Here is a 16376-nt window from a genome sequence, read left to right as displayed (position 1 = left end):
AATCCGCAAAAGTCTTAATTCCTTGCTTACGTTAAAAAGTGCAATGTAACGATTTCAGAACGTTGCTTTGGACGGGTTTTTATGCATGTGAGGATCAATGGCTCATGCAGTGCAATTGCATGGAGTGTGGTCTAATTTTATGGCCAAAAAAAAAAAAAAAACATCATGCAAAAAGCCGTCTACCTATAAAATAGTCTCCAGTGTCTTCAGCACAGTGAGCTAGGTCCTGGGGAGATTCCGAGGGAACGGGCGGCGTGCACAGTTATTCGGTCAGAGAGAGGTAATTCCGTTATCTCCTCCTTCGTTTTTTGTCCCCTACAGCTGCAAATTGTTTCACCGTCCCACGGAGAGAGGTAAAGCATTCCCATGAAGCGCTGCGATGTATCTAGTCCAGTGTGAGACGGAGCACGGCAACAACCAAAGGACACCGTCGGGTCAACTTCAGCTCCCATTTCACCCGATCCATTCTTAGATTCAAAAATAAATAAATTAAAATAAAATAAAAACATAAGATCCTCTGCGGGTAGGGGGGAGTGCCAGCTGTCACATAGTTCGACCGAGCCCACAGTGTCAGTCCTGTGTGCGGTGGTGATGCGGTTCAGTCTAAATTCCTGCTGCACGAGCTGTCATCTGTCCGGGCTCGTCCCATCGCCGCCGCGGCAGGTTCACCCCGCTACACACGCATCGGTCTCACTCTACACTGCCTGAGAAGCGGCTTTATAAGCGTACGAGAGACGACACTTCCTCCCGGAGCTGCAGGCATGCTGGGAAATGTAGGCAGGACGACTTTCGTCATTAAGCCTATTTAACTTATTTTTCTTCGTCCAGGAATAATAATGATAATAACTTATTGAAAATAATATAAAGGCTTCCGTAAGGTGATAGCCTAATAGTAATAGGCTACTAATGATAACGTATTGCCCATCATGTCACTTTTTTGTTTTCGTTTTGTTTGCTTGTTTTTATTTTTTTTTTAATTCTTTCCTGACTTTACTTGAAGGAGATCAAGTACTACTGTGGCAGTAGCTTTTTTTTTTTTTTTTTTTTGCTGTCTGAACATATTCCTTACAGGTTTTAACAAATGTATTCAATTATTAATAATATTAACACTTAGAACACTTAGCATGTGTGTATTATTCATCGATTTTAATTCATTTGGACTTATTGAAATATAATATTCAGCTGCAATTTAGCTTCCTTTGACCATCAACATTCATGCTGATAAAGTTTTATTTTATAGTTTATAATGAGACATATTGCTTTAATCTAATGGTCAGTAAAAAAAAAAAAAAAGTTTAGGCTATCATATTTTGTTATGTGTATGTGGTGATAGCTGTCATGTAGGCTAAATAAATACATCTTCACGTGGAAGATTTAATAATAATAATAATAATGGATTGGATTTATATAGCGCTTTATTTCTATGTGACTCAAAGCGCTTACAGGGTTCCAGGTTCCATTCATTCACACACAGTCATACCGGTGGTGGTAAACTACCATAGTAGCCACAGCTGCCCTGGGGCAGACTGACATATTTATTGACATTTATTGTAGTGATTAATCAAATCTGTTGGCCTTTTTCTACTAAACAACCATAATATATTTTTTTGTTATTTATTCATGTAGTCAGTTCCGTTTGATTTACAGCGTTGTGTTTAGTGGCACTTTGAAACATCCTCCCTCCCTTCGTATGAAGCTGACAGCATGACAGTGTGCTCCTGTCTGTTTAAGCACCTTGGAGAACTCCGCTCCACAGCACATCGCACCGCAGGGGTTGAATCAGGATTGTACGTAAACTACGTAAAATCCGGAAGCACCCGTTGCTGCACTGGCTGGGCTGCCTAGTCGCCGCTCTTTGTTGACGATATTGGCTGCTTGTTGTTAACTGTTTCGGGGGTTTGCTGATATCGCTTTTGGCAACAGTCAGGAGTGTAAATATAGAGGCTGCAGGGGTTAGGGTCAGAGTGATGCTTCGAGGCTCCTATTCATCCTCCGTCTAATAAGATGACAACGCCGTGTTTTGCGTAATTTCTTGCACATTTTCTTCGCTGGGCTTCTCGCGCAGTAGGCTACAGCACCCCTTTTTAGCCGTGTGGCCGTGCCAAGCTGTGGCGTAATGAAACGCTGATGTTGTTATTTCATCTCCATGCTGTAGATCGGGTTTCACTGGATTGGCCGAGGCAAATGCCATTCAACGTGCTCTCATGGGTCGCGTTATAAACAGCATGGCCATCGCACATTCCAGCTGGTCTAAATATATCTAATAAGGGCACGGGTGGGGGGAGGAACGTTTGTCCTGGGACGTTTTACTGGCGTGGTGAACTCGCACCACTTGAATTATCTTCCGGGGATTGACAATCGTTTGTTTGCGCCCACGAAGGAGAATTTGGCCCAATCCAAACATGCCATCGAGTTACAATGCGAGATCCAGGGCGCGGGAGAGAAACGGCGTCCTGAGCAGACCCGAGTTCATGTCACTGAATCAGCCCCCCCGCGGCGGTGGCTCCGATAGCCGAGGCAGCACAAGGCGACCGAGTCAGATCAAGCACCAAACGAGCCAGCCGAGTGAAGAACCTAACGAAAATGGTAACAAGGACAGGGTGATGCCAGAGGAAGACTGTATGCAGCTGAACCCTTCCTTCAAGGGGATAGCGATCAACGCCCTCCTCGCCATTGACATCAGTCTGTCCAAGCGCATGGGGGTGTGCGCCAACACGACGCGCTCTTGGGGAGGCTGCCGCTCCATGGTCGGTCTGTTAGCGCTCACGGGGCACGGCATCACGTGGATCATCGGTACGATCGTGTGTCTGACGAGGAGTGAGACCCTGGCCGGACAGGAGGTACTGGTCAACCTGCTGATGGGTAAATGCCACACACCACCACACAACACTGCCAGGTGTTGCACCGAAAGCTGTGACCTGTCAGAATGTGTGTCCAAAACTTTCAGCAGCAACCTCACTACCCACAATGCATCAAGAAGGGCAAGCAGTGCACAAACAATCTTCTTTTGAAACACATTAGCCAATGTCTCTTTTGACTGCTGCAAAGGTTGACTTTATACCCTCACATTTGAAATTAGGCAACTCATAACATTTTCCACTGATGTACCAAACTTTCTAAGGCACATTCAAGAATGGGTTTATAAGTTATACATTAAATGTTGTATTATTACTATGAAGACGATGGGATGAGAAAGGGATCTTCACAACCTTAAAATAGTGTGTATGAGTTCTGGAAAGCATTAATACATGATTCTCAACCATTATGAAGCCATTAACTAAAACTTATATATTCTTCATGAGGTTTGAATTATCAGAAAGTGTTACCAGATTGGGTATTCAAACGGCAGCAGAGAGAAAAGGAAAAAAATAATAAATTAAATCTTTTAGCAAAAACAAAAAAATATATACTTTTGTTGATTGAAGTCAACACTGCCTTAAAAAGGAGTGTGTTTATATTGCACTTGGAATGTTTTACAAGCATCGCCAACATTCTAATGCAATAGCCCCAAACTAAATACATGTATCGATCACAAGTGTATGTTCAGTTTTTGTTGTGTTTGTATTTATAGAGGTGTTGATTAAACTCACTATAATGAGTTTCACCTTAGCATTACCTTATGCAACTATATCCTAAAATCTGAAGCAGCCACGAAAATACTGCAGAGGAAGATGGTTCATGATATTATGTGGACCCTCTGGGTGTGCAACATTAGTTCTAGCTGTGAAACATGATGCCTTTGATGCCAATGCTCAAACAATGCAAATTTATTCTCAAAACATTTATATTTTCAAGATCCCTAAAATAGTTTCCTAGCCCTCATTTAATAGTTTTTTCTTTTTCTTTTGGATCAGTTCATAAAAAGATATTCTTTGTTGATTCGGTACAGATTTTTTAAATCTGTCTCTATACTGTACATGACATTTAATTCCGACAGATTTATGCAGCGAAGAGCAGACTAAATGAGAAATCTTTTCAGAATGAATAGGGGACCTGTTTGACTTTGTGTTTGTGAGTGTACATGTGTGCAGGCAATTGCACATTCACACACACAAGTACAGTCCTGACCCAAACACATATTATCGACTAAAAGGCAGTACAAATCTCCTGGCTACATTGAGCTCCTATTCGCAAATCTCTGGATTTGGGACACTGTTGTAATGTTTTTATTTACATTGTTCGGTCCCAACACGCTTTGTCCCGGATAAATTCTAGTCTGTCGAGGGCTGTCAGAAAAAGATATATGCTTACATACTGACCAGTTGGTGGGAAATTAAAGGTAGAGTCAGCGATTCTGGAGAATGCTTGTTTTCAAAATCACTTTTTGCCAAAATCAATTCATATCTCCTCACAATCCGCTAAAAATCTAGTGTTAATACACAACCTAGGCTCTGTAAACAGGATTGAAGCTATGGTGTTCCCCTTTGTTTACATACCCTTTTACAGTGTATTAACACCAGATTTTTTCAGCACCCACACACAGTAGTGACAGGTACTGCATCATGAGAAGATATAGACTGATTTTGACAACAAGCATCGCAAGAAGCCACCTTCAATATTTAATATCAACATCAACAAAGAAATCAGTTTTGTTTTCACCTAATGGGAAAGTAATCAGCGAACACTGGCGTGTCAGGTCTGGTTTGATTCACTCCAATTTCGTGAGCGTTATGAACTGTGCAGACTAGAAGTATTTCCCATGTAGTATTTTGAAAATACAGTTTAGTTACACAATGACTGGGACTGTTTAAAAGACAACTGAGTCTGTTGAAGAGGCTCCAAAGGCAGACCTTGACTGCAGAGGTTTTTCCCACCCTTATCAACTGCAGTGCACCTCTGCTTTGGTGTTTTCTGGTTCCATCTTCTAGAGGTTCAGTTTCTCCATTTCTCAAAGACTCTGTGTTTACCTCATATCACACACAATCATTTTATGCTTTATACCATACATTCAGTTTCAACATCTTTTATTTTGGGAGAGAAATACCTCAACTATTTAGGTCACTAAAACTGTGAAAAATAAGAACCCAAAAGCTCATATTTTAGTGGCAATATTTATATATTAAAAGATGAAGTAAGCCATCCCAGAGAAAGCTTGTTCATATTAAAACTGACCACCAAACCAAATGCACTCCTCCCTTTCCGGTCCTTCAGAGGCTTTGCCCCCAGACGCAGCTTGCCTTAGCAACAGCAGTCGTCACTAACTACCTGTCCACTAGCATTGTTGTTACTAATGTCACAAACGCTGCCTGTAGCTGATTGGTTGGTGTTGATTTCTAACACATGCTTTTTAATGCATCACTGCAACATATTTGTTGTTTCAAAATGTATGCTACAAATAAATAATAGACTCTCTGTATTGTAGTTAAGGCCTGCATGTATGGTGACAGTAACAAACAGAGGTGGTAAGGCCGTGCTCACGCAGCTGTTTTCTTTAATACATTTTTCAAAACAGATGGCTCTGTATTTAGCGTGATATTCCATGCATGGGGCTTACCTTAGTGCAGCTCTTGACTTGCAATATCATTTTATAATACCATTATAGTTAAAGCATGTTTTTACGATAATGGACGTCATGACTTCTTATGAAAATCCAATGTGTGCTACCTGCAAAGTACTGAACAAACAAAAGAACAAATAGACAGGTGTGCAGTATTAAAAGATGGTAAATCACTGGTCCTGATTGGGAAATGTTTAAATGTTGTTATCATCTGCATAGAGCTTAAGAACTTTAGGTAAATGAAAGAGTAGCAAGTGGTCCAAGATGGGCTGGTCGGTGTTGGCCCTGAAATGCCATATTTGCAGATGATATTCTTGTTACATTAAGGCTATCAACCTAAAAAAGTACGGACGACAGACAACAATAGGATAATTTGTCACTGACATACTCAAATTGGAAAGGATACATTAGGGGCATGAAGCCTTGTCCCAGTAGTACTTCTTTATATTTGCTTGGTTGTGTGTGAAACAATAGGCATGGTGGGATTTCCTCACAATGCAAGTTGATCTGTGACAGCTGGACCAATTATCTGCCCACACCTGCTGCACATCTTAGGGACGGAGTTTTCCATTCTCAATATGGTAGTTCCCCCCTTGAACAGAAAATAAGTTTAGCCCTCTATATTTGACTCACTGGTAGAGAGGGTTTGAGAGTGTGCTGACTGACTCGGACCCGAGACTGCAGACATTTTATTATAATAAAATGCTGACTGCAGTTGTGCTGTCTGTTCTGACAAGGTTTTACTCCTCTCTACAGCAATGGCACACACTGTGTAACAGAATCCTGACTGGGAAGAGCCTCTCAATCCGTCAGCACAAGTATTTTAGAGAACACAACAGGCAAAAACTAATACCAGACTTTTTCACTGTTAACCCCACTTTCCAAAGGCACCACAAACAGGCCTTTCCTGTATGCCGATAATATGATGAACCATCGTTTGGCTCACCTTCTTCCTCCTCCCCGCAGTACTTCGGAGACTGCCAAAGGGCACCACATCTGTCCTTACTCACATATACCCACTTTCATTGTCTGCTTTGCTCATGGCCTGAACAGTGTTTCTTATTTCCTACCATATATATACCCAGCTCTGTTTTTTCCTTTGTCTCTTCCTTTAGCGTTGATACATAGTATATACAGTATATATATATTTTTTTTTATTTACCCCAGTGAACTTGTTATGAATATGACTCCATCCTCACTAGCTGGGATAAATTAATCGGATAGTGAGTGGGCGACTGGAATTAGAAGTAGGGCAGCATAACCAATATGTCAGACAACTGACAGTTATTTAGCGCAGGGCTGGTTGAGTATGCGCTAGGATGGCCAACTTGAACAGAAGTTAAAGATGGCAATGGTGGGGATATTTTTGGGAGTGCTATGAAGCTATAAAAAGGGTTCTGCAAATGTCTGGTATGAGGAGTCAAAGCAAATGGTACCGGTATTGTATGCCTTATTGGCTATTCTTGGTGACCAAAGATATCTGCTTGCATGTTCTATAGTTGTTCTCTGCTTTATGTGAAGAGTTACTATATCATAAGAAGTAACTTTTTCTATGACACTGTTTCACTGAGGAAGGTTTGTGATATATTCGGTTAATTATCTGTAAATTAATCGTATAACTATTATAAATACAAATTGTGACCTGATGATGGAGTTTACAAAGTTACTACAGTTTATCCTGGAGGGCCATATGGATGTCTGTACCAGATGGCATGGTTAATCCACCCATTAGTTGTTGAGACATTTGACTCAATATCCTCCCATCTCTTCTCTCAGGCACCATTTTTCTGCACAATGAGTACTTTTAATTTAATTCTATAAATGTACGCTGATATTACATCTTTACTTATACTCAAGTAACATTTGTATTTAAAGGTGCTGTGTGTAGAATGTGTTGGTATTTTTCAGAACAGACTTGGTAGAAATGGAATATAATATTCATAAGTGTGTTTTAAATAATGTATAATCACTTGAAAATAAAACGTTTTTTTTTTCTTTTATTTCCTTAGAATGAGCCTTTTATATCGGCATAAGAGAGGCGCTTGCCACCATAGGGGCCGCCATTTTGCACTGCAATGATTCTACAGTAGCACAGAATGGACAAACTTAATGGCCATATGCATTTTTAAAGTGGGTGTCCTGGGGAAATGCACCTGTTGGAAGACGAATAAGAAGTACTATAGAATAAAAAAGTAAATACATCTTCACTTCATCACTTGACAATGTGGAAAAACTTGAGGCAGTGGTGGATAATGCCATCTTTAGTAACTAGCTTCCTGTCCTTGAAGGCCACTGTAGCTTATGTTATTATTAGAAAGGATGGGTTTACGTAGGGAGCATTGCATTCTAGGACTCTCACCACTAGATGCCACTAAATATTCAGATATTACACACTGCACTCTTCTTACTTGTCTAGGTCATGGCATAATCAACACAGATTGTTTGCCTCTCTATAATCTATTTCACCGTTCCATTTTCCATGACAGCCCTCCTTCTTGACATCATGACAGTGGCTGGGGTCCAGAGGCTGGTGAAGCGCCGAGGACCCTGCGAGATGACGCCGGGCTTGATGGACTGCATCGCCATGGACACCTACGCCTTTCCCGCCGCTCACGCCAGCCGGGCAGCCATGGTTTCCAAGTTCCTGCTGTCCCATTTGGTGCTGGCCGTGCCGCTTCGCATCCTTCTGGTGCTTTGGGCCTTCTTCGTGGGCATGTCGCGTGTGCTGCTGGGTAGACACCACCTCACCGACATGGTGTGCGGCTTCTCACTGGGCCTGCTCCATTTCAGCCTCATGGAGTCTGTGTGGCTCTCGTCGAGCACCTGCCAGACACTTATTTCTATAAGCACGCTTAGCTTTTGATACGATGAAGCTGTGATTCATTTGATACACTAACCTCGCGATGTCAGGGGTCTAGTGCAGTTAAAAGAGGCTGACTTTTTTAGTTATCGCGGCCGGGGAGTGAACAGACGAGCATAAATATTTGGAAACTGATGCTATCTCCTTGCATGTTACACCCAAGACAGGCTGAACGCAAGATGTTTAAAGATTTTCATAATGCTTATTCATTCATCCTTAACTGAACTTTTTCTTTAACAAAATCTGTCTTGAATCTTTGTGCCTTTACCTCCTTTCCTTATTTAACTTCTGTTTCTTTGTTCTTTTAAATATTTGTGGTCTGGGATAGTGAATAGAGTTTGGTGTTAAGGTTGTAATATTGGATGTAACTTCAACTTTAACTTTAAAATATATAAAATATTTGTCTTGGATAATCCTTATTGTTTCTAATTGGGCGTGACTAACGCGTTTTGACATTTCTAATGGGATTCTCTTCTTGTTGCTATATATTTATCAAAAAAGGATGCTTTGATGCCGCTGACCTTAGCTGCATGCGTAAAACAAACTTTTCACTTGGACAGAATTTATTTTTCTGACGTGGGCCTAATGCTTGCCTTCAACATGCCATTTATTATTGAATTAAATATTTTTCTTCAGCTCTTTCATTTCAGGCTGCTGCTGTCTGCACATGTTAATGGTTTGTCGGTGATACTGATTCTGTGCCCCACATAACAACTGAACCGTGTGTGTGTGTGTGTGTGTGTGTGTGTGTGTGTGTGTGTGTGTGTGTGTGTGTGTGTGTGTGTGTGTGTGTGTGTGTGTGTGTGTGTGTGTGTGTGTGTGTGTGTGTGTGTGTGTGTGTGTGTGTGTGTGTGTGTGTGTGTGTGTGTGTGTGTGTGTGTGTGTGTGTGTGTGTGTGTGTGCGCCTGCGTTGAATGCTGTAAAAAAAATATCAGTTGAACATACATTTATTTCTGAATGTTATTTTTTTATGGACCTATGAATGACACCTTCTTTCCCATATGTGTGGCAAAGCATTGGTTTGTTGTGTAAATACATCTGCAGGGATCTGCATACCGTGTTTTTACTTTGTTTTTCCATCTCATCAATAAAAATGAGAAGGACTGTCAGTAATAATATGGATTGCCTTTGTTTTATTTGTATGTGTGAACGTAAAAATGTCTATAATATTTTAAATTTGATGATTTATTTTTTTCATTTTCAAGGAGAGTTGCCTGCTGCTTGCTTTGCATCGTTTTATCTACAATAGAAGGTTTTGTCATTGTTAACTAGATGAGTCCGTGCGCAAACTTGAATTGGGAAAATTACTAGTAAGCATAATTTGATGAATGACGATTATTAATAATTTAGGGAGATTACTTGCCTATTAATAAGAAACTGTTTTGATTGATTCAAACATCACCTCATGCATTGGTCGGCAAGAGAATAAAGAGGTGTTGTCTGATGAAACCCTCAGTGATTTTGCCCTACTTAAGTTTAAAGATAAAACTAGTTTCCATTTGACTTTCTCTTCTCAAATATATTTCTCCCGGTTATTTTGTCATTTTGATCACATCCGTTACATCTTAGCCGTTCCTGAGCAGCTACACTGCTTCAGGTTTGCAGTATGCAAAGTAGAGGTTCACTTGACATGAAGCTTAAGTGTCTTATTATCAACAGAAAGTGTTTCAGTCAAAGCCATATGATTTTGCGTATAATTACATCAAAATCATTTTAGACTTAATTGTTTACTTGAGGGAAAGAGCAAACAGTCATGCAATGATATAACATTGTCCCGGGCTGTCGTGAATGTCTTCACAGCCTTTGACACAAGTTCTTCTACTGCAGAAATATCTAACAGGAAACGAAAACCAGTGCAAGGGTGTCTGTTCACGAAAAGCTTGAACAGCAGAAACAGAAACTGCTTTTAGAAATACTCCCTGGCAGAAAGAGTCTGCATGTTTTCATCGTTCATTCTAAAGTTTAAACAGTCCGGGATTCTAATGTTTTACCTGGTTACTTGTGCATTGTGAGACATCAGCAAACTTGATGAACCATTGGACCAAATAGTTTTTTTTGTATGGAGTCAGAAGCCAAAAAGCTTGAGAACCGTCTGGTTAAATGTTAAACACTTTATTGTATGTTATGAACGGATCATTAATGTAAAGATTTATTTTGAAAGGTCACTATTAACCAACGGTTTCAAATATTTGAATGGTGTAGAAAGTACACATTTTAGTGAAGTTAAAGCATCAAGTAGCAGGACATTCATGTTTCCCTGATGAGTATTGACTGGGACATTTCCACATATACACAATAGATATTATTATCTATGCACATACAAATATGCAGGGTATTTAACAAAAAGAGAAAGTGATGGTGATAAAGCTTTAGATATAGGTTTGTATAGGATCATTTGGCCCCTGGCAAAACAAGATCACTAACATCATGAAATTCCAGCTAGTTGCAGTGCAATTTCATAAAAAAATCAAGGCTTCTATAACATAAATATCTCAAATATCCCTGTGAGAAAGTGCTGATAGTGCTTTGCAGGTGTATCTGCAGAGTCCACACTCACAACAGACACCACACGTCCCGCTGTTGTGTCTTTATGCTGTTTCTGAGTTACATATAGCAGATAGAGGAAACATTAGACGCCACAGTGTACTAGCGCCACCGACCTCTGTGTATGCTGCAGGTGCATGAAGCTATACGAGCAAGTTATAACGCTAAATGGGTATTATGTTGATGGCCTGTGTAAGCATTTTCTCAAATAATATATTCAGAATGTTCCCTTTATTAGGATCGAAAACTAAAAGATCACTCTTAAACACACTTAAAGCTAATAAAAGCATGAGTGTAGCCAAATAAAAATAGGTGAACATTTTTTTTTACCCACAATTATTGTTGATTTGGCCCAAATTAGTAGATGGAATTATCTGTTAAATGGCATATTAGCTACATACATCTTAAAGGCTCTATTTAAATTATACATGTCTGCTGTTTATATATTTTATGCCACATTAATTTGGGTTTAATATTTAATTATTTTTTGTATTTAGTTTACATCTGTACAATGTAAAGGGGACTTTTATTTAAACGTGCTAGGGCAACATCAATATCACTGACTTTTTACAGGGTATAAAAAACCATAGCAAGTAGCTGGTGGATCAATGGGATATGTAAACAGCCTCTTGAAATGCAGAGTTGAAGAAGGTCTAGACAATGGCTCCCTCTACAGGAACCTGCTTGTGCATACTTACACTATAGTAGCCTATTCCAGACTCCAGAAACCAGTTTTTGAGCACTGGACATGTTCTGGTTGTTTTTGGTGACTATTACCTGGCTGGCATTAACTTGCTGCTAGAAAATGGATTTGAAGAAAACCCCATTTCAATCTAACAGCAAACAGCAGTGAAAAATAAGCCAATCAATTTTTTTTTAAATGTAAATAGTTCCAGACGTAAGTAAGTTTTTACTAGGCTCCATGAACAACTGTATTGTGAAGTACATGTGTATACAAATTTGGATGTGCCATATTTTTTAACATCTTGAGAATTAAGAGAAAAACAGGATATGAATGTGAATGTAAACCGGTTGACATATCCTATAAATGGGATCAGGGTTAACCCCCTCGACTTTAACACCCGCCCGATTGTGTTTTCATGATTTTCATTGTGTTGCTGCCAGCAACTTGCTGGTATAGTCTGGACCCTTCAGTAGGCCTACCTTCAAGCTGCTCAATGACGTCTTAGAAAGTAGAATTGGTTAAATTTTTTTTTTCAGCAAGCAGGTGTCCGGATGAATTTCACCCGCAGTAGTGATTGTGTATAGTTTTTTTTTCGTCGAATACAACTGCATGGACTGGACTGTATACGCTATGGTAAGTTATTAGAGTGCTCCTGGAATTTGCATGAAATATGTATTTAGTGTAATTTTTATGAATACATATCACTTAAGGTCAAAGGGAAAGTATATGGTTTAAATAAGTATATGGTATGAAAAAATATATGTAAATATATTTTCCCCTCTCAAAATATGCAATTTTTTGTTTATCCCTCCCACTGTTGTCAGTGAGGAAGAATATGCCTTCACCAGACGAGGCTCACACGTCCCAGGAATATTCAGGCCAAAGAACAAGTTCCCAGCTCCATTATTTAGTTTTTTAGGATTTTTTTTGTTAACGATTCGCTCAATTTTCACAATTTGTGTGTGTGTGTGTGTGTGTGTGGCACTGTGTGCCATAAGAAAATCACACATAGGCATATTTATAGGCCTCCTATATAGGCCTAGGCCTATATACAGTATATTGTTTAATGTTACACACACACACACACACACACACACACACACACACACACACACACACACACACACACACACACATTTGACATGTTATTTGCACAATGTCTTTGTAATGTCTTTGCACTAGCCTAGGGTGAGTTGCCCTAATGTGGGACAATTTTTGCTATTTCAATTTATGTACGATATTAACATATGAAGCCGATACATTTGACCCATACATGATACCATTCTGAAATCCCCAAGATGTTGGCTAATTAAAAGAGAATAAATAATTCAGATATCATACTCAGAGAAGTAATGGCACGTATATTAGTAAAATGTGTTTGCTCTAATCAGGGACAGTGTGTCGCTCTAATCTGGGACAGTCTATTATGCAGAAAAAAACAATATCCCCTTAACTAATTCAAGTCAAACTTATCTGCTCATTAACACTCATGGTCTTAGGTACATTACACAGGTTTGATGGTTTCAATTTGAACAATACTTTTCTTGCCATGGCTTCATATCCCAACTCTGCGCTTTGCCATTATAGCCTGACCTGTAATACATTGCATTGAGTTAACATAGGACATGAGAAAATGACTATTTCCTAGGCACCGGATTGAGTTCATTTCTATTTGCTTCAGGGATGCTTTCTTTATAAAAGTATTGGATCTGTAAACCTTGAATAAAATTCATATTGCACATTTGATTTTCCTACATGTGTATTTCCCCAATTTAAATTACAGTCCCAGATTAGGTAAATCATGCTGTCCCTCTTTTGGAAACACCTTTCCAAATGTAGGACAGCTAAAGATTGAAAAAAGAAGAAAAACACTTAACACATTTTCCCAATATTATTGCATACTTTGATGCATAATTGTATCATAAACATAATCTGATAACAAATGGCAACAATAACTGATACCATTTCTCTGACATTTGTTCTCCTCTGTCTATCTTCCATGATTGGCTGAGCGTTGCCCCGGGGGTTCTCTCCCTCTGTCTACCAAGCACTCTCCATGCTACTCGACTGACTCCGAGTTCTGTGCGGAATCAGCTGTCCTAGGAACGGATGCTCCCCGCCTGCTATTGCCTCACATCAGCACTGATTCACCGTCCATCAGGATAGTACTCTTTCTACTCGCTTGCTTGTTCAATCTTTAAATTCATTTTTGCTTTGCTCACTGGTTGCCTGTCTGTCCTCTTCCAGTTTTCCCTGGTCGTGACGAGACGGTGTGGATCTGGTCCCCCCTCCGGTAACATCTGAGAATGGACCATCAACGCGAAAGATGTTGCAGTGGTTAAGAACGCCACCTGGAGACGTGGGATGTAATCCCGGCGATGGAAACCTTAGTTTTCCCTGGTGGAGACGAGATGGTGTGGATCCTCTGGCAGCATCTGAAGTCTTCCTGCATCCACACTATTCGCACTTTACTTAGTATTACCATGTAATCACCTGGTCAATGATCAAATTCCTTCGTGATTTTCTCTACTTATGACATCTATTGCAGTATGTCCGTCCTGGGAGAGGGATCCCTTACTCTGTCGACTCTCCCTGAGATTTCTTTAATTTTTTTTTATTCCCGGTAAAGGGTTTTTCCTGGGAGTTTTTTCTCAGCCGAGCTAAGGGTGTAAGGGCAGGGTGTCATATTGTATCATATTGTATCATATATCATATTGTATGAAATGTAAAGCCCACTGAGACAAATGTATTTGTGATTTTGGGCTATACAAATAAAACTGATTTGATTTGATTTGCAACATTGTTTTGTCAATGAAAAATGTTTAGCCTTAGCATTGAGTTCCTCTCAAACTTATGTCACTGTCCTTTGTCTGGACTTCACATGGTTTACTTCCTTTTTGACTGTTTCCCCTCTCTTATCTTTATAATCAAAATTGTGAATTCATGTGATTTCAATCACAGGGAACCCCTGCTTGGATTTGACAACAATATTATATAAGCTATTTACATGTGTCAGAAATAAGAGATAAATGCTCTAGACCTTAGGTGTCCCACATTAGGCAATAGGCCGTGTCCCACCCACATTAGGGCAACTCACCCTATTTTGTTTTTATTGGCCATCAGATTGGGCAGGCCTTAACATAGCCTATAAGGCACCACCTTTTACACTTTAAAAAAAAAGTTAGCCTATACAGGCTACACTTTATAATTCCATGCACAGGTAGGCCTATCCACTTTTGACCTATCTATCTTGGGGAGTGTCCTTGGGCTAGACCCACCTTGCCTGGTGTGAATGTGTATGACTGTTTGAGGTGGTGGTCGGAGGAGCCGTAGGCGCTGAATGGCAGCCACGCTTCCGTCAGTCTACCCCAGGGCAGCTGTGGCTACTACCGTAGTTTACCACCACCAATAGGCTAGCCTACTGTGTGTGAACGAATAGAACCTGGATCCCCTGGATCCCAAGCCCCATCAACTTTACATTTTCCTTTTGTTTGTTTAGCCTACTGTTGTGCTCCTTTGTAAAGTGCTTTGAGTGCGAGAAAAGCGCTGGGGCCTATATAAATTAAATATAGGCTATTATTACTATTTAATTGTATTGTCCTCTTTCTACATTTTTCTTTTTCTTTCCTGTTTTTAAATTGTATTTTATTGTTGAAAGGAGCCTGTGACTGAGGATTGTAATTGTAACGACTGTCCTGTAATAACCAGGTAATAACTGTCCAGATGTAAAGTCAATGTACAGGTGAAACTCATATTAGGCTATTAGAATATCATGGAAAAGCTCTTTTTTTAAATCTAATTTAATTCAAAAAGTGAAAATTCCATATATTCTAGATATATTAGACATATAATGATATATTGCAGGCATTTTTTTGTTTAAATGTACAGGATTCCGGCTTACAGCTCATGAAAACCAGAAATAGAGCATCTCAAAATATTAGAATATTCCATAAGGCCAATAAAAAAAAAATTATAATACAGAAATGTCGCTCTTTTCATAAGTATTTTCATTCATCTACTACATACTTGGTCTGGTTTCTTATTTTGCATGAATTATCGCATTAATGTGGCATGGCATGGTGACGATCAGTCTGTGGCACTGCTGAGGTGTTATGGAAGCCCAGGTTGCTTTGATAGTGGCCTTCAGCTCCTCTGTTGGGTCTGGTGTGTATCATCTGCCTCTTGACAATAGCCCATAGATTCTCTATGGAGTTCAGGTCAGTATAGTTGTCTGGCCAGTCAAATACAGTAATACCATGGTCATTCAACCAGTTACTAGTGGTTTCTGGCACTGTGGACAGGTGCCAAATCTTGCTGGAAAAGGAAATCGTCATCTCCATAAAGCTTGTCAACAGACGGAATCACGAAGTGCTCTAACATCTTCTGATAGACGGCTGTGTTGACTCTGGACTTGATAACACAGTGGACCAACAGCAGCAGATGGCATGGCACCTCAAATCATCACTGATACAAATGAAATGTTGCGTTTAATTTTGAAATCAAGGTCCCACAGTCTAGAGGAAGAGTGGAGGGGCACAAAATCCAAGTTGCTTGATGACCAGTGTCAAGTTACAACAGTCAGTGATGATTTGAAGCACCATGTCATCTGCTGGTGTTGGTCCACTGTGTTATCAAGTCCAAAGTCAACACAGCCATCAATCAGGAGATTTTAGTGCACGTCATGCTTGCGTCTGTTGATTAGCTTTATGAAGATGCTGATTTCCTTTTCCAGCTAAACTTGACACCTGTCCACAGTGCCAAAAACCACTAGTAACTGGTTGACTGACCAT

At 39.9% G+C, this 16376-nt stretch overlaps 1 protein-coding gene across 1 annotated transcript; it reads left to right on the top strand.

The window, feature by feature from the left end:
• Positions 1-2322: 2322 nt before the first annotated feature.
• On the top strand, positions 2323-8360 carry LOC307265030 (inactive phospholipid phosphatase 7-like; the record flags this gene model as incomplete). Its single annotated transcript, XM_080046600.1, has 2 exons — positions 2323-2862; positions 7984-8360. The coding sequence occupies exons 1-2, from the start codon at positions 2403-2405 to the stop codon at positions 8358-8360; spliced, it is 837 nt and encodes a 278-aa protein (XP_079902726.1). The 5' UTR covers positions 2323-2402.
• Between the last annotated feature and the right edge of the window lie 8016 nt (positions 8361-16376).

Source organism: Ammodytes marinus (assembly GCF_949987685.1).
Source record: "Ammodytes marinus genome assembly, chromosome: 18".
Taxonomy (NCBI): Eukaryota; Metazoa; Chordata; class Actinopteri; order Uranoscopiformes; family Ammodytidae; genus Ammodytes; species Ammodytes marinus.
This window is presented reverse-complemented; position numbering and strand designations above follow the sequence as displayed.